The sequence below is a fragment of the Podarcis pityusensis genome (assembly GCF_964106645.2).
Source record: "Podarcis pityusensis genome assembly, chromosome: 3".
In the NCBI taxonomy this organism is placed as follows: Eukaryota; Metazoa; Chordata; class Lepidosauria; order Squamata; family Lacertidae; genus Podarcis; species Podarcis pityusensis.
The window spans coordinates 37021604-37046211 of record NC_138026.1 but is presented as its reverse complement, the minus strand read 5'-3'; the positions used below and the strand labels follow the sequence as shown (position 1 = coordinate 37046211).

General features: G+C 39.0%; 2 protein-coding genes across 6 annotated transcripts in view; one reads left to right on the top strand and one right to left on the bottom strand.

The window, feature by feature from the left end:
- B3GAT2 (beta-1,3-glucuronyltransferase 2) overlaps positions 1-3572 on the top strand; it is a 48054-nt gene extending 44482 nt beyond the window's left edge. For all 3 annotated transcript variants that reach the window (XM_080998053.1, XM_080998052.1, XM_080998054.1), the window contains exons 3-4: positions 2720-2868; positions 2953-3572. In XM_080998053.1, coding sequence (XP_080854179.1) covers positions 2720-2868; positions 2953-3039 — 236 coding nt within the window. In that variant the 3' untranslated portion in view covers positions 3040-3572. The remainder of the gene's footprint in view (positions 1-2719; positions 2869-2952) is intronic.
- SMAP1 (small ArfGAP 1) overlaps positions 3446-24608 on the bottom strand; it is a 68135-nt gene continuing 46972 nt past the window's right edge. For all 3 annotated transcript variants that reach the window (XM_080998020.1, XM_080998018.1, XM_080998019.1), the window contains 5 exons: positions 18686-18770; positions 12473-12603; positions 8151-8316; positions 6237-6571; positions 3446-4414 (listed from right to left, as the gene is read on the bottom strand). In XM_080998020.1, coding sequence (XP_080854146.1) covers positions 4277-4414; positions 6237-6571; positions 8151-8316; positions 12473-12603; positions 18686-18770 — 855 coding nt within the window. In that variant the 3' untranslated portion in view covers positions 3446-4276. The remainder of the gene's footprint in view (positions 4415-6236; positions 6572-8150; positions 8317-12472; positions 12604-18685; positions 18771-24608) is intronic.

The window sequence follows — 24608 nt, the reverse complement described above, 5'->3', positions numbered from 1 at the left end:
TTCAGAATGTCAACAGTAATTTAATCTCCATGAGAGTAAGGAATAAATGGACTTGGTAGCTAAAGAGGGAAGTGTGTGTGCATTAGGTGTGTGGCAACTCACAGCTTGAGTTATAACGTGGATTTCCCGCTAACTGCCATTATGTGGACATTTAGTGCAGTATTACATCTACTTTATCTAAATTAAGATCTCAGCTAGACACAAGAATATTGGCCTCTCTGGACCTTAGCTGTAACCCATTGTAACAGGTTGAGTAGCATCCTCTGACTTGATCAGAATAAGACCTGCATTACTTTGAAGATTTATCAGATGGATGCAACAGAATATTATAAATGCTGCCCCTAAAATTAGTTTCCCCTTTCCCCCATCTCCATTCCACTTCAGCCCACTTCTCCTATACCAGGAAGCTATACTAATTTCTCCTTAAGCATTTCCTGATCCACCATGGACATGTCTGTTCTAGGGTCAGTTAACAGTTGTCTTTCCTTACAAATGATATTTGTCTTAATAGCAGACAGCCTTAGTTGCTTTCTCTCACCACCTCTGTTATCACAGCTGTCCTTCCTTAAGAAGCTTTTACAGAATAATAACTTTATATTCAGTTGATTAGAAAATATTAATCCTGGGGAATGTTTACCGCACAGTAAAATGTCTGGAAGTCTAAAACAGCTTGCAGAGTATGTATTTGTGGCAGCATCCTACATATGTAATCTTCCAAAATATATTGGCTTTGAGCTGAGTGAATTATATCTCCTAACAAAAATTGCAAAGTGCTGTAGTCTACTCACTGCAGCTTGTTATTTTGAAGTATAGTTAAAATAAGTGTTTTATTAATATGCATTGCAAAGGCTCTGCTACCAAACCTGGTCATTAAGCAACCACAAATGTGCTTCTTTCAGCACTGCAGAGTTTTATTAAGAGACCATCCAATACATCATACAGGCAGTTGAACACTGTTGGGGGCCTAATGGAAAACATTACTCTTCACTGCAGTAGTGAGGACGTTATGGCCCTTCTGATGTTGTTGGACTACAACTCCCATCATTCCTGATGGGCTGAGCTGATGGGAATCTTAATATATGTAGGGCCACAGCTTCTTTACCCCTGCATTTTTGGGTCTGAATTCCTAACTGCTTGATTCAAAATCTTTAGGATAGAGTTAAGCAAGTTAACTGATTTGGTTCCAGAATACCTTTTAGACAATGGGGCACCTGGCATTCAAATCTCAGGGCTTTTGCAGAAGATAGGTCTCCTCCCCAAATCCTTACTTTCAGATATGCAGGAGAGGGGCAAAGGAAAACGGCCTCTGAACATACTCTTTGCTTGGCAGTTGCTTCCTGCATCCCACAGCTGAGCTGTAGAAGGTTGTAAAGTCCTGCCTCAGGGTAAAAATGCCGCTAAAGGCCTTTTGTCCCAATCTTGATTGCGCACCGTGGAATGATGTAGATCAAATACTTCTTTAAACGAAAGCAGTGGATTCCAAATTGAACTTACAGAAAAAAATGTTGGCAAGCGTCTTGTTGTACAACAGATTTGCAAAACCCTCATGAATCTTTTTCTTGTGCAAGGATCTTTTTTTTGCTGCCGGAATAAGCCCTTTCAAACATGGAAAGATCTTCGACTTCTGGAAGAGCACTTCTGGGCTAACCCTTTAAAATGAGAACTGCACGTGTACAAAAGACTCAGGAAGGCACACTAGCTGCCTTTACGACTTCCTAAGATCATAAGTAGCAGTTAAAGTCTCTTGACAGATTTTTGGTACTCTGAGGAGGGAATAGGGAGAAAATGTCTGAAGGGTAGTACATTACCATGCTACCCTGTTTAAATCAATTGTTGAGTGCACAGGAGGCCTACTAGTATATTTAGACGTATGCAATAGCCATTTCGTATCGCAAATTAAAAGCTAAACTGAAAATTGAATCACCCAGTTTCTGCATTCAGTGGGCTCAATTGTGACAATTGGCCTAATTTCATATATATGAGAGAAATGAATGATACAAGCAGCAGCAAGTATTCTAGTTTTAGGAAGTCTTGCTATATGCTAGAAATTATGTCACCAGTAATAGCAGTCCTTTGACATCCACACCTCCACAGTAAGGGTTCGCTAAATAGTGTACTACGTAAGGATTTGTTTTTCTACCACTTTCTCTTCAGATCATTTTTTTAAAATGGTGATTATGGCTGCATTAGTATAGGTGTTACTACCAGAAGTGATATCCATTCATGATGAGTGTATCAATGACATACTAATTTGCATGTGAAATTCACTAAGCCAATTTTATTTTGCCTTCTCGTTAACAACTACATTCACTTCAGAATTTAATTTTCAACTAGTTACAAATGTGCTGTCTGTTGCTTTTAAATCTCATTTTTCACACCAGGCAGGCTTTTCATCACTTGTAAATTCCAATAACTTGCATTAAAGGTCACTGTTCACATTCAGAGAAAAAGTATAAACAGATACAGAGAAGCAGAGCTACTTTTCCAAATGAGAAAAAGCAGCTTATAGCCTGAGATATATGCTGCATAAATTGTGATGCAACCACAGGAGTGAAATTATATCCTGCCACATGATGCGGTGTAACACCCTTAGGTTGTTTACAAAATACAGGTTAGCAAGAAGAAAAAGGGAAAAAATATTTTTTAAAGGTAAATGAAAGAGGTATGAAATGTTTATAACTTTGGTTTTAATGATTTAACAATATCTTGATTTATGAAGGGTTTGCTGTGAGCCTTCAGGTGATCTTATCCAACCCTAAAGCGATATTCAGACGCCATGGATCCCAACCAGGAATGCAGGAATCTGATTTTCTCAGACAGATCACCACAGTGGAAGAGCTGGAACCAAAAGCCAACAACTGCACAAAGGTATTAGTTTTGCTGTTTTAATACAGGAACCTGTCCTATAGGGGATTATCCAGAACTAATTGTTGATCCTGAACTTTTTTTCAGGTTCTTGTATGGCACACGAGAACTGAAAAGGTAAATCTATCTAATGAGCCAAAGTATCACCTGGACAGTGTCAAAATTGAAGTATGATACGTAAGCATAAAATGGGACATAACAAAATTAATGGTTGCATCCTTGAAACAGCTAAACATTCAAACAGCAGTTTGCTTTTGTGCAACAACTTACTTTACCGGTATCAGTTAAGACTCATCAGATGGCTGTGATTTGTCTTCACTTGTTTTGCATGTGTTTGGATTTTTTTAAATCTGTTTTAGTACTTTATCCAGATCTTAGATTGTTCTTACACAAGACGTTCAATGAAATGCAGCGGAACACTAAAAGAGTGACTGATCTAAACAAATGCAAAATTTCCAATTCATTTATAAATAGCTTCCAGATTATTATGTTCAAAGTTTATTGTTCCTGAATTAAACAGCTTTGCTTTTGAAGAACAGTAGATAAAAGAGGTCTTTATAGAATGAAAAAAAATCACATGTTGTTTATGTATTTCTTTAATAGAGGGAAGCAACAGCTTATTGATACGAGGCACCATAAAATGTAAACACAGTTACTGGCATAAACCTGGATACAGCTGTAGAAAATAAAAGTAAATGTACAATTGAGGAGTGAGTTACCCTGTATATATGCTGTGCAATATACTTTAGATTAGCCCTCTGTACATACGTTTTAAGCCAAATTTACTCATTTTGTCACAGGCAACTCTTAAGAAAACTGATGAGGCGACAGTGACATCCAGGTTTATCTCTCTTTCACTAACCATCTTATCTGTTCAGCACGTCGCAGTAAAATATCACAGTGGCATGAATAATGGGACAAAATCAATTTTACACAAGGAAAAAAGTTTCAGTGATACATGTACACTTATTTATATGATTTAACATTTGTTCATACAGTACCTTCTACAGGATTACTGGGCAATTTGTGGAGTGGGGTTTACATATTAGAGATAGTACTTACATGATATCTATTTCCCTTATATGCAAACATTGGTTCTAGAACTGATAAAATAATTTGAGTATGTAGTTGGTCACGAAGCTCTTTTGAAAATCTATCATTCATGAAATCAAATGTACTGTGGAATGAAAAAGCTGCTAATGAGAGGTGTTCCCAACCTGCTTTTCACTACATCAAAATTTAAGTCAATACAGACCACAACACGGTTGGTTAAGATTATGTCTTAATATGAAGAACTGTGCGATTGAAGGGGGTGAGGGTGGGCAATGTATGTGGGCAGACCAAGAAAACTAGATGTATTTGAGCATGGAATGTCAAGTCTCTGATCTAGATGAAACTTCTATTGCAGTGTTCATTTCCAGAGTTGTGTGCTGAGAGTCTGGCCTGAGGAAGTTCCAGTCCATCCTGCCACTGTATTTGGGGGCTGGCCAGCAAAGCCCATCACATTGCTGGAGCTAGACAGATTCATTCCAGCCATTTGCTGATTCATCTGTGAAATGCAAACATGGTTCTAAGTTAGTATACAGGGGTTCAGATACTGTTTGTTTGCTCAAATTTCATGCTGAAAGTTCAGACTCAAGCTTTATTTGAAAACGCAGACACCACCTTGTCTCAGGGAGGGTCATTTGTATACCTGCACCTCTGTTACATAAACAGGTATCTTTCAATATGTCCTTTTCAACAGTAAGTTTAGTTTTATTTTATCACTGTCCTATGACTGGTCTTATTGCTGTTTTAACATGAATACTGTAAACCACCCAGGTAGCCTGGTGGATGAACGGTAATGTAGAGATATGGCAAATAAATAAATAGTATACCGTTTCCGACTTTTAGATAATATACATGAAGCATATTTGCAAATCAGTAGTTATAGCGCTGTAGAGAATTTTAAAGGGTGCATTTTCTACAAGGAAGTCTTATCAAGGAGAATAAAGATCAATTGCAGTGGTTACCAGAATGGTGTGAAAGCTGCTTCTATTTGACCTGATGCATTGTTAGTCCAGTAAAACAAAAAGCAGCACTGTGGTTGGATAGTTTAACATGGCAACTTTCCATGCTGACAGCAGCAATGGGCATGAAAAACAACCCTACCCAGAGTAGAAGCTGCTCTCACACCATTCTCACAACAAATCTACATTCCAATTTTAGAGATTAGAAGCATCCGGAAACGGCTCCACCCTGTCCAGCCCTCTTCCACCTTGTGAAGGCTACTGTCTTCAGCGGGAAGCCTTTTGCATCTGTGGAAGCTCTGACCCCACAGTTGCTTTCTTCAAGTTGGAAGTTGACAAGAGACTGAGGTGGGGACAGCTAGTCACCCTTCCTCACTGCATGTTTATTTCCCCAGGATTTCCAACACCTGAATAAAGGTTAGATGGTTATACTGCGTCATTGACAGGATATTTAGAAAGAACAGTACTTTTAAAACGTTAGCTAATATATTGTACCATTCATGCACACATACAAAGTACAGTGACACCAGGGGCTCATTCATACACGCCAGTGAAACCTTGGCTAGAGCAGGTTCAAATGATGCACTAAGCCAGGGGCTGGACGACCTGCTATGCCTGCAGCTTTCAGGGCATTGGGAAAGTGTTGCGCTTCTCAAATTGTAAGCATAGGGCTTGCAAAAGCCCTTTGTCCGGTACTTCCAAATTTCCCAACCACCACCTGGTTGGGAAACACAGTACCTTTTGAATGTTGACAGGCAGGGAGACTTCCCACCTGCCAAAGTTGGCCTGATGGGGTATAAAGATTTAGCCTGTTGGGCCACAGAATTTCCCCACGCCTGTGCTAAGCTACAGCTTGGATAGTTCAGTTATCCAACGGGAATAAAAAACAGCAGGGTGGAGCCAAGAGCAAAGCAGCCAAGAGCTGCTCCCTGGGAGCCTGCACATTGGCACCATCATGCTCAGCCACAACACACCCATAGTTTTGCTGAACACGATACGCAAAGTTGTCTAGTGTCTAGTATACTGAATTAAGGAGTAATGCACCAAAATTACCAAGCCATTCTTGTACTAGCACCCTTCTAACAAATAGTTTAAAGTGGATGATCATACCAAAAAGCAATCTTGAAAACAAATACAATATGGCAGGATTTACAGTCCTGCTGGTGTATTAATTCCTCCTAACTGCAGCAATAGCTTCCTAGCAATCAACATCACGGCACCTCCTGCATAACTGGTTTTACTATTATTATTATTTTAAATTCTATTGACATTATATGCATAATCAGGTTTCAATCCTAAGAAGTTGCTCCTCTGTAGCACCCTCCCCCACCCCACAAGGAGAAAATGTATATTCATTCTCACCTGAGAAAGGTTCCACTGGGCTTGCTGATTTTGCTGTATACCATATTTCTGTGGTGGGGCTATGTGCCCCACCATTGGTCCTTGGGGTCCAACGTTTTGAGGAAGTCCCAAACCAGCAGTTTGTGTAGTGACAGAAAAACCATTAGGTATTCCCATGCCCACCATCACGCCTGTGTTCTGTCCTATGACAGGCACCGATTGCCCCATCATGGTTCCCATCATTGCAGGGGCTGCAGGTACAGATACAGGTACAGGCACTCCCATGGCTGGAAAACCTTGAAAATGAGCTGGTGGTTGTGCAGTAAAGGGAATAGGTTGTGGTCCCATGAATACACCTGTATTAGGCAAAATGGAAGAGGAAAGGAGTAAATTCCATTATGTCAGCAAAGTTTTAAGTTCTAAAAACAAAACCTGCTTTTGCTAAATTTGCCAACCAAACTTCTGTTACATCAGGCAAAAAACAAAACTGATATCTAGAGGAGTGGGAAGTAGCTGCTTTACTCAAATCATTCTTAATTTCATTTCCTGATTTGTAGACTACCTTTGAGGGCTCAATTATCCCTTCAAGACAGTGTACAAATAGTGTTAAGATCTACATGTGGCTCAATGAATGTTGGCAAGGAATCTATTTAATGACAAACCCACAGTCAGACATTTAAGGTGGCTGGGGTTTATAACAAGAAGCATGGGTGCAAAAATCCAAGCACCTAGTTGTCAGTAGTACCTAAAGTTAGGCCTGGTGATCTTGTGGCTGTGTCGCTGAAGGAGATAGGAAGCAGGCTTCCCCTGAAGCTGCTGCCACCGTTTGCTCCTTCTCTGTTCCCTTACAAGCTAGGATAGCTCCCTCACCCCACAACACTCTGGGCTACCTGCAGAGGCAAGGCACTGGCAAGCTACTCCTTTGCTCCCGCTCCACCTGCGTGGCTTTACCGCATGAACAGCAGCTCCTAAAGAGAAACCAAGAACTGGGCAATGACAGAATCTGATGACTGCCACTCTCCTGAGACGTGGGAAAGAGCCTAAAGTGGATTATGGGATTTGTTATGGTTTCTGATTTAGGATTACAGCAGGAGTGAGGAAACTCCAGTCTGCAGGCTGACTTGTGCAGAAAGCAGGCGTGAAGTTACTGCCCATCAACAAATAGGTGGTGACCAAGCCTGCTGATCACTTGGACAAGAGGGTGGCTCTGTCCACAAGGGTAAGGGGGGATAAGAATTTGGCTCCCTGGCCAGATCAGGTTCCCCACCTCTGGGTTTAGAGGGTCATTTTCTCTTCCACCTTTCCTTCTTATTTTTGCCCTCAAATCCAACTTTACACACCCCTCCACAGTCTTTTACTTTCCTACTCAAGCTATTTACTTCTTATACTCATCCCTCCCCCCCGCCCCCCCCGTTTCCAACAGCATTTCAGGGAAGGAGACCTTAAATTGCAGTTAAAGCTTCCTGGAATGCAGCCCCAGAGCCTTTTCAATAGCAGAAACCAGCTCTGGCAGATATGTTTCTATAACAGTAATAACAAGAATAGTAACCCTGATAAAACCATTAATGATTGTGAGCATACTGAAGATCATGAGGAGTAGCTACTCAGGGGCAAAGAAGTACAAAGGAAGCAGCGAGAAGAACAGCGCCAAGAAGATCCCTCCTCTGAATAGAAGCCTCCTCTTCTCAAAATGGACTCCTAACCTTTTCTGTGAATAGCTGTAGCCTTCAAATTACAATGCTCGGTTTTGAATAATTTCCTTCTTTAGGCCTCCTGCTTGATGTTAGTTTTTTAATGATAAAAAGGGGGAAATAAATCCCACTTATCACTAATACACACTTTTTGCTGCAGGGAGAGAGTGCAAGAGCCCCAACCATGTGTTCTAGGCCCAACTTTTAATTAAGACATTTAGAAATAAATTTGAAAACCAATTACCTGGAGCATTTTGCTGCGGAATAGTACCTGTGCCATACAACGACAGGATGGAGTCTTTGGAGAGCAGTTTCTTTGCTGACTCTTCTGATTTTGTTTGTTCAGTGAACAGATCAAGATCTCCAGATGCAGCAGATAAGGTGGCAGCTGCAGTGTTAGTGGAAGCAGTCTGGGAAGAAAGTCAAATGAGATTACTGAAAACCATTATCACCAAATACATTAGCTAAAGGGCCATGTGTTTTCAAACAGAATGCAAACATTTAGTTAATTGTATTAGTAACCAAACTTTCCAATTACAGGCGTCTCCAAAATTTGTAAGTACTGTAAAGGAAAATGTCCTAACGTTGCAAAAAACCCCACTAACAAACAAATGCTTGCATATGTATAACACAATACTAATTATTTACCAATGTTTCCTTTGTGCAAGTTACAATGACATATATTATGACAAATAATCCAGAAGTTTACGCAATATGAACAAAAGTACAACAGCTACACGTTTTTAAACAGCAAATTTATTACCTACGAATAGCATGTAAAATTTATGTCTTCCACATGCATATATGCACATCTGGGAACCTTGACTGGCCCAGGATCATCAGATGTGTACACACAGTTGTTTGAAGATGCACATACATGCTTCTGTTTCATAGTTTATGCGGTGCAGCACCACTGTATATATAGCAAATATGCCAACATAAACACAGTATTGAAGATTTCATTATCTGTCCATCTGTTTTTAAATAAAAAGCTTACAAAAAAATAGCACAAAGATTGTCTCTTGCAGAATTTGTTCTACTTGTGATGCATACGTATACACCCATTACAACTGTTCATCATCTCTATTCTAGTCCCAGATTCTTGGTGGGTTTATTCTCCTTTACTTCTTAGTTGCTTCCATGTAAGATTGTACAAAGTGCAAGTAAGGTATTCGCTTGGCTGCATTACATGCAAACACTTTTCCAGGAGAAAACACCATCAGATAAACTTCATTTTGGTTTGCTTATAATTTTTCTCAAGTAATCTAAAGAAAGTAGTGATCAGATGAAGTAATTTCATATGATAAGAAATACTGAGCAGAACTACTGTCATAGATCTATTACTTTCAACTAATTCAAGGCAAGGTTACGAGAACTGCATAAGGTAAGTTTTGGAAGCTGCCAGTTTTAATTTTAGGGTCACTGCTTAAGAACAAGATTTTTGAAAAAGATCTCAGGTGGTTTGTGAAGCTTAGATTCTTAAAGGCTTCAACTGTGTTTTAAAAGCAGAACCACAAAAGGATAAATTTTGTATTGCCCCGTGTTCCGCACAGTGCATAAAGGTCACAGCTTGAATGGTTCAGTAGTCTTTGTAAGGAAGAACTGCACCTTTAGAAACTAGAAATTCTCACATTTTTTATGATCTCAGTGAAGCATAAATCTTAGTATGTCTGTAAGAATGGCACCTCTGAAAAGAAATGCAAGTAACTAATCAACCAGAAACAGGAGGTAGCGTGTCAACCTAGGACCCAGGAGACCCAGGTTCAAATCTCCTAGTGATGTTGGCCCAGCTGCTATCCCAAGCCTGTGGGGAAATCGTGTATGCTACTTTGCTCATTTATCTATTTATTTTTGGACATTTCTTACTGACTTTTCATTATACAGTGATTTCAGAGCTGTAGCTTAAGTAAGTTCCAAATTCACAATACACTTGCTAAAATCAAGGTATGCAGGTCAGAACCAGCCAACTGAAAATTCAATACTGGGATCAGATTCCAATAAAAGTTTGGACGAATAACAAGGTCATCAGCTGGCAACTACCACTTTCTTTAAAAAAGTAGGTGCCCACCATATCACAGAGGGGATGGAGTTCCAAAATGCTTTCCCCCTAGGGCTCAGCACATAGAAAGCCTGGAACAACAGCCATGGGTGGCATGCATGGGTAACAGGTGGTGGGATGAATGCTCACCCTCTACCCAATTTGGGCCCTCATACAGAAAAGAGCTATTCATATCCAGTTTCATTGGAAGGGGAAAAGACTATTGCTATGGGTGGACTCAGGACTAGTATAATGTATATATTAATATTTGAGGAAGCAGTCTACAGTCCACAAAAGTTTATGCCATAATAAAAGTTGTTAACCTTTCATGTGCCACAAGAGTCTGCTCTAGTACTGGAACAAGTTCAAATTTTTCACTTGTCAAATGTAAGAGTATCTAAAATAACCAGAGCACTACACAGCAAAAGGAGAAAGAGAAGTCCATGCTTGAAGGGCTACAATCTACCCATCTGCAAGAGAACGGGGCACAGGAAGAACAGAAAAGGAGAAGAGAACAAGCCAAGGTCGTATATCACTTAGATAGCACTTCACCTTCCTAAAAATGGAAAGTAGTTGATGGAAAAAATTACTTTAAAAAAATGTCATGGGGCTGGATTTAACTAACTTGTTCTGCTAGTGGAAGGACTCCTGTTAATGCAATGGGGCTCCCCCCCCCCTTTGCCCTGCCTCCCTAAATTCAACTTTGGAGGGTCAGGAGAAACCTCAGTGTCTAGGGCAAGGAGATGGGAGGTAGTTCCATCAGCAAGAGCATTTCTCCTTGCCTGATGGAAAAATCTTAGTACTTTGCTGTATTCCACTCAAAGTGTTTTGTTCTGTTCTTTGTAAAGATAAGGTAAGGAGCTTAAGCCTCAGAGCACAGTAACAGAAAGCATTACATGCACAAAATGAGTTAGCATAAGAAAGAGCAAGCAGTGAACAGGAAGACCATGAATATCACGGAAAAAGGAATTAAGCTGTTACCCTGAAGAGCTTTCAGTTTTTAATGAGACAACATCAAGAAGACAGAACAACAGTAATGCATGGTTAGTGTGTTGGACTAGGGCAGGGATGTCCAAAGTCTGTTTTAGGGACCTAATCTGGCCCGCCAGTCGATTTAATCCGGCGCCCTTGGCCGTATATGTCCTGGGGTGAAATCCTAAAAAAAAAAGCTCCACAACTTTGGTTGGCTCTCACGCATGTTCACTTCATCAAATCTGGCCCTCTTTGAACCAAGTTTGGGCACCCCTAGACTAGGGCCTGGGTTCAAATCCCCACTCATCTTTGCAGCTCCCTGGGTGACCCTGGGCCAGCCACTGTCTCTCAAACTACTCATCTCTACTTCACAAGGCTCTTGTGAGAATAAAATAGGAAGTGTGAGAACCATGTATGAGATGCTTGGGAGGAAATGTGGGCTAAAGATGTGATAATATCACAAAAGGAAAATAAACACCCTTAATCAAATAACAAAAAGGAGACATGGGCAGCACACCTGACCACTCCCACTTTTCAGTTCACTAATCACAAACAATTAAAAATGCACATTAGAACCATGCCAGAGTCATAGATCAATAAATCATTAAGAGATCAGCTGGACTAACTAGGCCTCTGCACACTTTAAAGGGAAAGAATTTTCATTGCCAAAATGTGCCACTAAACCTTAATGAGCCTCATAATAGTGAGCCTCTGTTGAAACCATCTAGTTATCACTAGTCTGGAAGCTACTGAGAGAGTTAACACCAAGTCTTAACAGATGATATATTGTGCCTTTATACTATTATGCATATTACTAATCAGGTCACTGGACTCCACTCAGCATTGTGCTCCAGGCAAAGCCTTGTTAAATCCCCCAGGGATGTTCATAAACATGAAAGGTTGGTTATTTATATCGATGATGCTCATCCCAGAGCTATGGAAATCTGAAGCATAATATCTCTAAACATAAAAGATGAATGATAGCTGTAATGGTTGAACAGCCCAGACAGACCGAACATCTAGAAAATGTATCTAACCCTTTTTTAAAAAAAACACCCTAAGACTAAATATTAGCTTCCCTCTCCACAGAGATATTATAGCACTTAGTGAGCTACAAGATGCCTCATACTATAATGTTTGGAAAGAAATTACGCAAGGTATTGGTACTCATATTAATAGCATGCTATTGATGAGGCCAGCTGCTGAAGTGCAATAAAATATGGAATGCATGAGTAAAATTGAGCTCTCTTCTTAAATTGAGGGGCTACATAACACTGGCTTTCCTATGGCCAGTTTCTTTTCCCACTGCTGTTTCAAATGTGAAGAACTTCTTTCTTATGCTAACACCTGGCGTGGGCTTATAAATTGTGTGTCTATAACTAACGCAAGCTTCACTGCCTGCCAATCTCTCTAGTAAGAAGATGAAAGTCATTTTAACAGGACAGCTGATACAAGTCATCTTTATATTTTTAGGCAGGCTTGTCATTTCTAATGTAAACATCTCAATCAACAAGAAATTTTAAAAAGGGCTAGGCATGCTAAATTTTGCTGCTTACCTGAGCAGGAGGTATAGAAGTGGCTGGCAATGGGTTAGAGATCATTGGGCCAAATATATCCAGGTCATCATTCAATACAGCAGCAGGAGTTGTGATGCTTCCATTTGTAACGGAGGAATCGGCAGGGCCATCTTAAATGACAGTGTTTTAAAAGGAAAAACGTTAAACCAATTTTTTGATAATTGCAAAGTATGTACAAAGCAAGCCGTTGCTTAAAGGTATCCTGTGTTGGTAGAAATACCCAAGCATTCATAGCACTGAATCCAGGCTCCTCTAGTATTCTGCCAGCTCGTCGTAATTTAAAAGCTACAACATGCCAACGTAATTAGCAAAATTTGAACGCATTAAAACACAGCCTGAGGCCAACCTAATGGCATCTAAGCTGGTTTAACAGAATTACACATTTCTACAAGCTGCCTAAAGCACTGTTGGTTACCAGCACTGTAACTTTTAAAATAGAAATCCTTCTCATAAGTAACCAAACCCTTTGGACGTAAGCACTGCAATAATTGGCTATATAAATTTTAAGTCTGGAAAAGATCACTACTAAATACATAGGTTGTAAGTTCTTGAGTCAGGATTCATAGCTTATAAATCAAGCCAACAAATACATTGCAGCAACAGATAAAAGACCCTGCAGTCTCTCTCAGCCATTGTTCAACTGCTTAGCTATTCTTACAGCCAAAGAACCTCCTTGCACGCCTCCCTCTCATTAACGACAATGGAAGAAAGATCTCTTTCTTCCTTGCGACATTATTCCCAGTATCTTCAAAGGAAAGGCTATACTTATTGAAAAGGGAAAAGAACTACAAAGTTTAAACTTCTTCACATTATCAACATCTTCCTTCAAATCAGACCAGCACTGTCTGATACATTCTGAAACTATTTTTCTTGATTAACTCAGGTTTATGACCTACCATAAAGGCTTCCCTGCCCTCCACCTGAATCGATAAAAGTATCTTCCATTGTGTGTGCACTTAATTTTTTACATTTGTGTAGCTGCAATATGACATATTACAGCTCTTTATTAACACCATTATTCTGAAGTCCAAAAATAGTATCCAGGGTGCCCAAAGAACCACAAGTACATACTGCTTAACAGATGCCTAGTCTACAATGGAGAATAGAGGACAAAGTCTACAGTTTCTAGATAGGTGGCCTAGAAGGATACTATACACATTCTATTTTGTATCTCCACATGATTTGAGTCAAGTATTTCAACATATAAAGAGTAGAGCCTTTATAATATATTTTCGTTCTCAATGAACAAGCCCTTCAGTGGCAAATGAACAGCACATTTCAGCAGTCACTGGGGTATTTTTGCTCACTTCATTCTTCTCTTGTTATGAAAGTAAATGCAAAAGCACTATTGCAACTGTACACTAGGGATTCTACACTGAAGTCAGGCAATCAGTTCTGGTTCCCATAGCAACTGTAAATGTGCCACAATTTATATACTTATTAACCCATAAAGATTAACACCTACTGATAACATGGAATTTGAGGGGAGGAGGTAAATGTATCACAGCTGTACAAACCACAACAATTTCCTAAACACTGGTATTTTTTTATATTTCAAGCATAGCCTCCACAATAACAGCAATTCTTTATCAAGTACTAACAAGCTACCTTCCCAGCGCTTCCTCTGAGGATAATAAAGCTTTTGGGTTGGCACAAGATCTGACAGCTTCCTTTTGTCACATTCTGTGAATAGTGGCATAAGAAGTGACCACAGGTGCTGCTAATCATATTTAGCGAAGGGATACTCAAGGTAGAAATCAAGCATCTAGCCAGCTCCAGAATAATCTCTGAATATATTTTTGGTTTCCCATTTCTTATGTTCTGGAGCAGAATCATCATCATCATCATTTTGACCATCCATTTCTAACTGGTGATCCTTAATGAAAACACATTTATTTCTCAGAATGCTATATATTTTGGAGTTGCCAAAGCTAAGGATAAAGAGATAAGATAGTAAGATCATGCAATGAATTTTTATATAGTCATTACAATACAGAAGCATACCTATTCATCTTACCCCTAACCTTTTCTAGTTCTAGCTAGGAAAATAACTTAAAGATGGCAAAATTAAAGCTAAACCAAAACCTGGTTTTCAAAACAAGTTCGGGCAACTATGAGTATGAGTAAACACGGGTAGAAGGTTTTTTTTCCCCTTTCCATTTTAATTTCTGTAAGCCATTCGGGAAACATGTTTTTGCTGAACAGCTGCAAATCTATAAATTTATAAAATGTACACCTGACAAGAAGCCCGTTCAGAAGTTACATACGAAGTCAAAATCTCAATCCGGCAAGTGTGTCTTGGGTACACACACAGACATACACAATCTACTACTTGTTCCTCACTTTATTTTACTACAGGGAGAAAGTAATCTAGGCTTTACCTTGCAGTTCACTACAATATGAGTAATGGCAGATGTTTGAGGGGGAAAAACCTAAAAAGGTTTCAAGAGACAAAGTCAGGGACGACACATCTACAGATACCTGAACCTACTTATACCTTATGAGTACAGGGTATTGGAGATAACCTAGCAGCTGCTTTGGTTTTTGCACCAAACTTTCCCTTGCTACATACAGCTCTAGCTGCTGTGTTTTATGCTGATTTTAGCTGTCTGATTTTTTTTTTTTTTAAAAAAAACCTGGGCTTTGCGATTTATTATTCAGTTTTAAAGGGTTTTATTGTAAATTGTCTTCTGTATTTTACTGTCTATGTAAACTGCCCAGAGAACTTCTTTATTATTAATGCTGCATTCCCAGAATTGCAGAGGAGAATAAGCTGAACCAAAAAATCTCAAGGGATATATTGCTTATCCAGAAAGCTTCCAGGCAAGGTATTGTTTCTGAGGTGGGTAAATGACACTAAGCATGATAGGCATCCTCTGAAATGGCTGGCTAGCTTATTTGATTAGCAGTCATATTCTAATATCTATTGAACTGCTTTCTGCTCTTCTTGTAATTGAAGGTTAATAAGGTTACATATTTCACTTGTTTTCAATAAGCATCTTCCTTATCTTCCATCATTCTTATGATAAATTTGAAGTGAAAGAGCATAGTAATTTACTTATGCCCCCACAGAAAGGTTGGGACTATCCATTTTAATGCTAATACACTGTGATGGTTACTTCAACATGTGCAACCATCCATACTCATCTCTTGTTTTTTGTGTAGTACATCTAACTGGTAAATGATGCATCAAATGGCAAACGAGTTTTGCTTCTTTTGCAAATTCAACCTTTCAACATGATGGAAAAGCTAATACTTAAACATTCTGCAGCATTGCAAAACATCTCACAATATAAGGTGTGCCATTTTTAGAAAGTAAAAGAAATGGAGTTATCTGCAAATTGGAAAACCCAGGTCTGCTATTCTTCGAATCATAGAATTGTAGAGTTGAAAGGGACCCCGAGGGTCACCACTACAGATCTATCATTTCACTTATTTTTATATACTCATAATGAAATAACAATTATTTGTCTGTAGTTATATTTTAAAAAGGATGCTGAGATGGAAAAGAACCAAAATGCACCGTTCACTGAGGTGCATAACTTAGCAGTTGGCAAGGTGTGTAGTTCTGCACAGAGAGACCACCACAATCATTCTGGCAAAGCACCTAACTATGAAACACATTGATTAACATTCTATATTTATAACTATCCTCTTAGAATGTAAGACCGTTAGTACTCAAGAGAATGTGATTTACCTGTACCTGGGGTTTATGGTCCATCTATTCACACCCGTGCAATAAAGCAGAACTCCCCTGGGTTCTTCGGCCACTGGGGTGATATTTATATACTGATGCAACAAGGCCAAAATTCTAACAATGCAGCAGCTTCTAGAGTACCTTTATATTTGTAATGCATGAATGCATTTCTCGTAATGATCTATAGCAGAAGAGGAAATGCAGACAGGCAAGGATGGCAAAGAGTCCCAGTAACAGGTAAGTGATGCCCTTGCTGTGCACAGGCACAAGGGGAATAAGTTGCTGCTCTTCAGAATACGGCAGAAAAGCCTAACCAACAAGCGAGGACTGCTTCCCTGAACTGCTAAGGGATTAGGAGCTGTTTAAATTCCATAACTGCCATGATCAATCCTCAACTGCAAACTGAAGCTCTGGGAGGCGAATTAGCCCCCTTAACAAACACCAGTTCTTAGGATTCCTTGGATGGAAGCTTGACTGTTTAAAGTGGTATGATAGTGCTTTCATTGTGTAGTAAAGATGGGGCCTAAGCTGTTGGATCAACTGGATTTGGACAGAAGAGCCACATTTCTGAGATACTAACTTCTCCTCCAAAACTGCTATATTATATAAACTTATTAAGATTTCTTTGTATGTTTGCAGAAGCCATTCAATCATGTTATATTATTAGTTCAACTGAAAGTTTATTTACAGCAAGTGTTTTAGAGGAACAGGATTCTTGAGTCAAACTACAGTCGTACTCGTTTGTTTTGGCTCCTGAATGCCACACCCCCCAGAAGTGAGTGTTCCAGTTTGCGAATGTTCTTTGGAAGCTGAACGTTTGACGCGGGTTCTGCGGCTTTCGATTAAGTGCAGGAAGCTCCTGCAGCCAATCAGAAGCTGCGTCTTGGCTTTCTAAAGTTTTCAGAAGTCGAACGGACTTCCGGAACGGATTCCGTTCGACAATCAAGGTAAGACTGTACTGTACTTAAAATGCATCAGACTTGTTGAAATGAAACAGGCTAACCTATCCTCTTGGTGCAGCCCAGCCAGAAATGTTTGAAACTTGTTTTGTACATTTCCATCAATGTGCTGGCTCAATAAAAATATGCAATCTTAGCCACATTTATTGTCACTTGCTTTCTCCTGTGGTATTTCATACTTCAGTCTATCACAGGACTCAAGACTCTAAGCTCCTACACTAGAAGAGGCATTAGTTACACAATTAAGATATGGCAAGCTAACAGAGGTTATTCAGATTGGTTAAACTTGGTCTGATCTACTCTAAAAAATAATATCCCATGAATGCTAGACTAGTTTGAACAAAAGCAAGCATTTGACATGTAAACAGTTGCTTTTCCAAGGTAAAAATTTAAGTAAAGCCCAAATGTAGTGAAAGAAGGGGATAATCCCTAATTCAACAGTAAACCTGCACAGAAATGACTGAATACACAGCAGCACTGGAGTACCATTCAAACAAAATAAAAGTGAAGGAAGAATATGTAAACAGGTTTGGATTAAGTAAGTACTCAGGCAGAATTGTTTCTGATTAGGCTCCACACTGAAGAGCTGGCTTGGGAATGGTATGATTTAGGTTACAGCTAGACTTCTGAAAATGTTGGCCAACGCCTGGGACTTTGAGCAGTTTACCATGAAGGAATTAATTATAAAATGTTTTGAATATGGTAAGATAGGAGAAACTCTGGACATCCCATAAGAAGAAAATTGTCACCTTGCACAAGTTCCTAGAAGCATGATTTTGCCAAGGGATTCTGTTTTTATTATTTTCTGAAAAGCACATGCCATCTCACTTCACAACTAGCTACTTAAATTCAATAATTTCAAAAATACAGTGGTACCTTGGGTTAAGAACTTAATTCGTTCCAGAGGTCTGTTCTTAACCTGAAAATGTTTTTAACCTGAGATACCACTTTAGCTAATGGGGCCTCCCACTGCTGCTGCACCGCCACCGCACGATTTCTGTTCTCATCCTGAAGCAAAGTTCTTAACCAGAGGTACTATTTCTGGGTTAGCGGAGTCTGTAACCTGAAGTGTCTGTAACCTGAAACATCTGTAACCCGAGGTACCACCGTAATTGGGAGGGAGCTGCCATTTAAAAAATCTAATTACAAAGGGCAGGCAAAATTAGTTGCATGGATATTTAGGATGGGGACATACAGCAGAACTTGTACAAGGTTCACTTGGATATTAGAAAGGTTTGTACTTCAATAAAACAAGACTATTTTTAAACAACAGATTTTTTTAAAAAAAGCTTGAGCTCACAGTCCTTTGAAGATCACTTTGATAGCGTCTCACTCCCTAAGGAGCTCATTACTTATAGTTTAGTAGACGGCACAGATCTGCTTCAGTTTTTCTCTCTAAGTATATTAGCAGACTACAACACCATTTACAGATTAACCAACAATGTTTTCCAGCATGTGGGGGTGAAACCCCTTTAATTATTGCAGCATAGGTCTTGCCATTTTTCTGCAATGCAAAACAAAGAATTAACTACTTACCAAGTCCCAAGAGATCGACAGTGGATTCTGGAACTTTCTTAGGACTTGCTTTAAGTTCCAGTTGTTGATCCTCTTTCTTTGGAAGCTTTATTTTGTAAGAAAAGGAAAAGATAATTAAGATTCTTATAGAAACCAAAATATAATGAATAACTGACCTCATCCAGTCTCACATTTCATTTGAACCTCTTATTTTTAAAATTAGTGTCACTAGCATGTACAGGAGGTGGTTTGGCGAAACGTATGACAAAATATAATGTTTCGTTGCAGTGTTTGAGCTAGTGTTATAATGGCACATGTCCAAGTAATCAAAATACTACACATACATTATTGCAACAATCCTTATAACAGCCTTCCTATTATTCTCCTCCTAATGCAGATGGAGAGTTGAGAAGAGTTGTTTGCCTAAAGCTACCTAGCACATTCACAGCTGAAACATAACTTGAACTGGGGACCTCCTGGCCCACAGCTCACACACTTCACCACTAAACAACTATTGTCACGTGTTACACTTGTACACATACAACAAAGAAGTAAAGATTAAACTGTCAAACTAGGACAAAAAGGACAAAGACTAAAATCCCCACTCAGCTCTGCCATTAAGCTCACCAGCTATCCCTGGGATAGTTATCATTCCTCAGCCTAGCCTTTGCTAAAAAGTTGTAGTGAAGATAAAATGTGGGGACAGAAACCACAAACACTGCTCTGAATTACTTGGAGGAGGACTGGGATATAAAAGTAATAATAATAAATAACACATTAATCTACAGAAAAATCATACTGATGCGTTATCTCAGGCAGGATGAACACCACAAATGATGGTTATTATTGAACATTCTACTTATTGTGGCACAAGGAAAAGACACTTTGGTTTATTTCCCCAGCCATTTAATTTTAAAAATCTTTCCAGCTGGATGGAATTGTTTTAATCCTTTTATTATTCTCTTTATTTATTATAATGTTAAAATTATCTGTTGATTTTATTGTTTTTATAGTGTGGTTTTTGTAACCTGCCCAGGAAACGATTTTACAATGAAAGGTGAGGTGTAAATTCATAAAATAATACATTTCACGGTGTTTCCTAATGAATTAACATATCCTTTCCCCAGAGGTCTAGAGCTAAAGCACCTTGTGTGAATTATGCAGGACCTTTTTATATAAAGAAGGTTCCCCATGTGAACTTGAACTGAATAGCTTAGCAATATATTTTACTATAAACTATATTAAGTTTCTATTTCAAAATATTAGATTCATTTACATATTATTATTCATCTAGGGATTTGAGCGGGGGAGGATTAATGCTCTAAATAAGTTTTATCTTGTACAATGCTATATTGTGGAAACCACATGGTTAAGCGCCAACACAGCCAGGGCAGAACAAAAGGATTGGCTAATGTGTTGCTCTCCAGATGTTGTTGAACTACTATCATCCCTAACTATGAGTCATACTGGCTGGGGCAGATGGGAATTGTAGTCCGACAGCACATGGTGGGGATTGCTTTGCCTATCTTGCCCTGAAGTATATAGTACAAGGCAAATGAAACCACCTTGTTAAGTTGCATGTGTCAACTGCTATCCTATTGAACAGGTAACTACTATGGGTTCACATATGCACTGCCATTTTGTGCTGACTGCAACATTAAGAGATACTTCACCATAGCCACCGTAGTTCAAACACCGCACATAAAACTGCAGTTAAAAAAATTCCAGGGTGGTCGTGGATGATGACAGTTTTGCTTCATCTTCAGCATATTATTATTAATTATAATTACTTTATTTCTAAAGTGTCCTTCATCCAAATGTCACATGGTGGTATACAATATAAAACCAATAAAACTTACAACAAAAATTAAAAATCCATCTTTTAAAAAAAAAATAAAGTTAGAATCAGAGTAAATTCAGCTAAACCAATCAGTGGAGATCAGTTTCAAGAAGTCGAAAACAGATATACAACTTCCTGCAAAGGGCAGAGAAAATTATGTATTTTTGAGAATTTATATTTTTGAAAATTAATATTTACCATAATCCATATCTACATTATATTAAACTGAAAGCCTGAACACTGCAGTTGTAAAGCAAACCCTTTAGGAAGCATGGGGTGTCTGTAGATGAAGCAACTGCTATTATTAAAATGCTTATGTGCTGCCTTTTTATTTAAAAATCTACAAGGCACCCAACAATCGCTAAAATAATACATTAAAAGCAACAGTCCAGGCAGTATAATTAAAACTGGCAGCAACACCTCCAGACATCTGAAACATCAACAGCAGGAGCAAAATTAAGCCAGTCATAGTACTTTGAAGAGCAAACGAATGCCACCACCTTGGGTAACTGCCGTAAGTGACAGGGAAGGGTTTGATAAATTTGGCAGCACTCTTAAGAAGGCATTACCATATCACCACCAACCATACTTCAGTGAAAAAGGGCATGTGAAACAGGGCCTCCAAGGAAGATTTTAAACTTGATGATATTACAGTGCATTCCAGTCAGATTACAGGAAATGGATAAAAATACTGAAAAGAAGCTTGGGACAATTTTCATATTCTTACAGACAAGTGGCTTTATTTATCACAAGCACTATGTTGTTACATGTGTGAATGGACATTACATATCTAACATCATAGAGAAAATATTCAAACCACCTCAAACACAGTGCTCCTTCAACTGAAGCATCAATATGACAATTAAGAAATTATATTAAGTAAATGAAATTATCGATTTGGAGCTTGAACAGATCAACCATTGCACCCATTCAATGAACCAAGTTGAGAGGAAGAAGGGTGCAAAACCTAGTTTGATGAAAAGTCTAAAGCAAATCTGTTAAATGGTATGCTTACAAATTTAGTATTTTTTTAAAAAAAATATATGCCATGCCACACATTATTATTATATTTTACTGCAACAAGAAAAAGTCCTACTATAATAACATGTTAATTAAATGGGGGCAGGGAGCCCTGCTTAGTTTGAACCTTAATAAACCTAGAATAATAATATTGCCAATTAATATAGTTGTATATACTTGGCTGGGTTTATACAACTCCAAGGATTAATTTACTAGGATATGATTATCACACAATATGGAACTGATCATGGCAGCTGGAGAACAAAAGCATTATAGAACTTGCCATTACAATTCTTCCAGAGAATCGAAAAATACCGATCGTCAGTAGAACAACATAATGTAGTCAAGCCACATACTGCTCCCTATGATAATTGCTCTTCTAAGTTCAACATGTCCTTGCTGCCAGCACCACAGGAGATATTTAAAGCTGCTCGCAAGAGTTCATTGATCCAATACAGCCTTCACAGTGAAAAAGTAAGATTTAAGGTGTAAAAATATTATACTTAAGACCAGATAATGTCCAGATTATTTCAAATGAACCTTTAGACAACTTGAATGTAATCCACCGGGCCTTCTATCACATAGGGCAGTCTATATCCCAAACCTCTGCAGAAAATCAATTTTACAATGTTTTAACTCTAGTAAAGTTCAGGCTATCAGAACCTTTCTTTTATTAGCTTTGGTATCAACAACAGTACAGAGCAGGTAGAGCGACTGTGCGTTATTCAGCAGTGGCAGCCCCAAAAATGTGTGTGGAACTCAAGGGTTGTATCCAATACAGCACAAGTGGCTTTCTGCTCATGCAATTGGATTTACCCTTCCTCTCCTCTCCCTGCATGGCCCCAAAAACTTATCCAGAGGGTTCCTCAACCTTGTGGATGGTACATGGGAAGCTTTGGGGAGAGGAGAGGGGGAAATTCTAATGTGCAAGCAGAAGTCTGTTGTGGAAGCAAAACAGTAAAACTGGCCATTAAAAAAAAAACTTTTATAAAATTTTCCAGACTAACCTAACGCTAAATATTCAGCGAGAGAAAGAGGGAGGGGGAGGAGTGCTACAAAGAGCTACAAATAAAATGGCTGGTTTCACTTGGTGAAATGGTGCTAAATTTGAGCTGAAATCGCAGTGATTTTCAACCAATTTGAGTGCTGGGCTGAGTAACATAAAATGGTATGCTTCAGTAACTGTAAGCCGCTTATATGATTATACTGTTCCCTACTCTCTTTTACTAACAGTAAAATCTCAATATATTTTAAAATGGAGAGCATTAAGAGCCTAAGACCATTAAAACAAAAGAAAGCAAAAAACTCCATAGGTATTAAGACTAAAAGTTTGGTGAAATGAACATGTCTTAACCTCACTCCTAAAAAACAAAAGAGACCAGTCTAAACTCCACTGGGACACAACCCTGTCCAGAACAAGTTTTACTTCCAATGCCAAGGCAGCATTTCTACTGATCATTAGTACCTTTGCCTTGCCTGGATTAAGCTTCATTCCAGTACTGAAAGTTCTCATATCCAAGTACAAATTAAGTATTCTCTAAAGTTACGATTAGTAAGGACACGGGTGGCACTGTGGTCTAAACCACAGAGCCTAGGGCTTGCCGATCAGAAGGTTGGTGGTTTGAATCCCAGCGACGGAGTGAGCTCCCGTTGCTCAGTCCCAGCTCCTGCAAACCTAGCAGTTTGAAAGCACAAAGTGCAAGTAGATAAATAGGTACTGCTCCGGTGAGAAGGTAAATGGCGTTTCAGTGCACTGCTCTGGTTTGCCAGAAGCAGCTTAGTCATGCTGGCCACATGACCCGGAAGTTGTACACCAGCTCCCTCGGCCAGTAAAGCGAAATGAGCGCCGCACCCCCAGAGTCGTCCACAACTGGACCTAACGGTCAGGGGTCCCTTTACCTTTAAAGTTATGATTATTTTTCACTGGCATTTAAGAAATAATAATAGTCACTTTAGAAACAGCCAGGAAGTGACAGAATGTAGTTTACCAAATTCAAAGTCAAAATTTAGATGCTCATTCGATGTCTAATTTGCTTTAAACATTTTGCCTCTAATAAGAACTCTTCTAATAAGTTCGTCTTCTAATGTGGTACTGCAAAAAGCTTTCTTTAAAATATTTAAGGTTGATTTCTACTAAGTTTGGAACTAATTTAAGGCTTCCCAAATTATTGAACAAAAGCTTCTTCTACTCTCATTAAGAACAAACTGTGTTTATATAGAAAAGTAACTGGATTCATTCCCCCTTTATTGCACTGATGGCAATAACGTTTATAAATGATTGCCTAAACATTTGAGAACTCCCTTAAGGCAAGAAAGTAATGTTAGCAATTTTCTATAAATCTTCAGTGGGCCTGCAGATATTTTTCTCTGACAGCTCATATGCCCTTTTCATACCACTTACTTCAATAAGCATGCATTTAAAAAAAGCTATTACTCATGCTGAAGCTTCTCATCTGAAAAAGCTGTTCAACACACCTTTCAGCCCTTTTTGTTAACAAAATATATAAATGTATAGTACTAGTGCAACCTTGTCAGTTAACATTTCTTTATTTCTCCATAATATCTGAATCAGGAGAGGCAATGCAAGCACTGAAGCAGTTCTTGAATGCAGTGGTGGAGTAAACGAGAACCAATCAACTGAGATTATATCCTGGGAAGATTTGAGATTTTGTGGGTAGGTCACTCCCATGACCTGGCCAATTGCCTGCTGTGGCTGGATGGGGTTCTTCTCTAAAGGAGCAGGCACTTCTTTTTATTGCTAATTATGTGTTTGGGTGAGTGACCTTCATGAATATAAATGCTGCTTAAAGAAGCAATACAAATCCTTTGGGTTCCTTTTTAGAAACAGCCCTAAATACAAATGACTGCATCAGCTGTCAATAAACATGAACCATTATCTAACTTGTGCTCTAGGTTCTCGACTAGGTTCTACATAGGTAAAGGTACCCCTGCCTGTACAGGCCAGTCTTGACAGACTCTAGGGTTGTGCGCTCATCTCACTCTAGAGGCCGGGAGCCAGCGCTGTCCGCAGACACTTCCGGGTCACGTGGCCAGCATGACGAAGCTGCTCTGGCGAACCGGCAC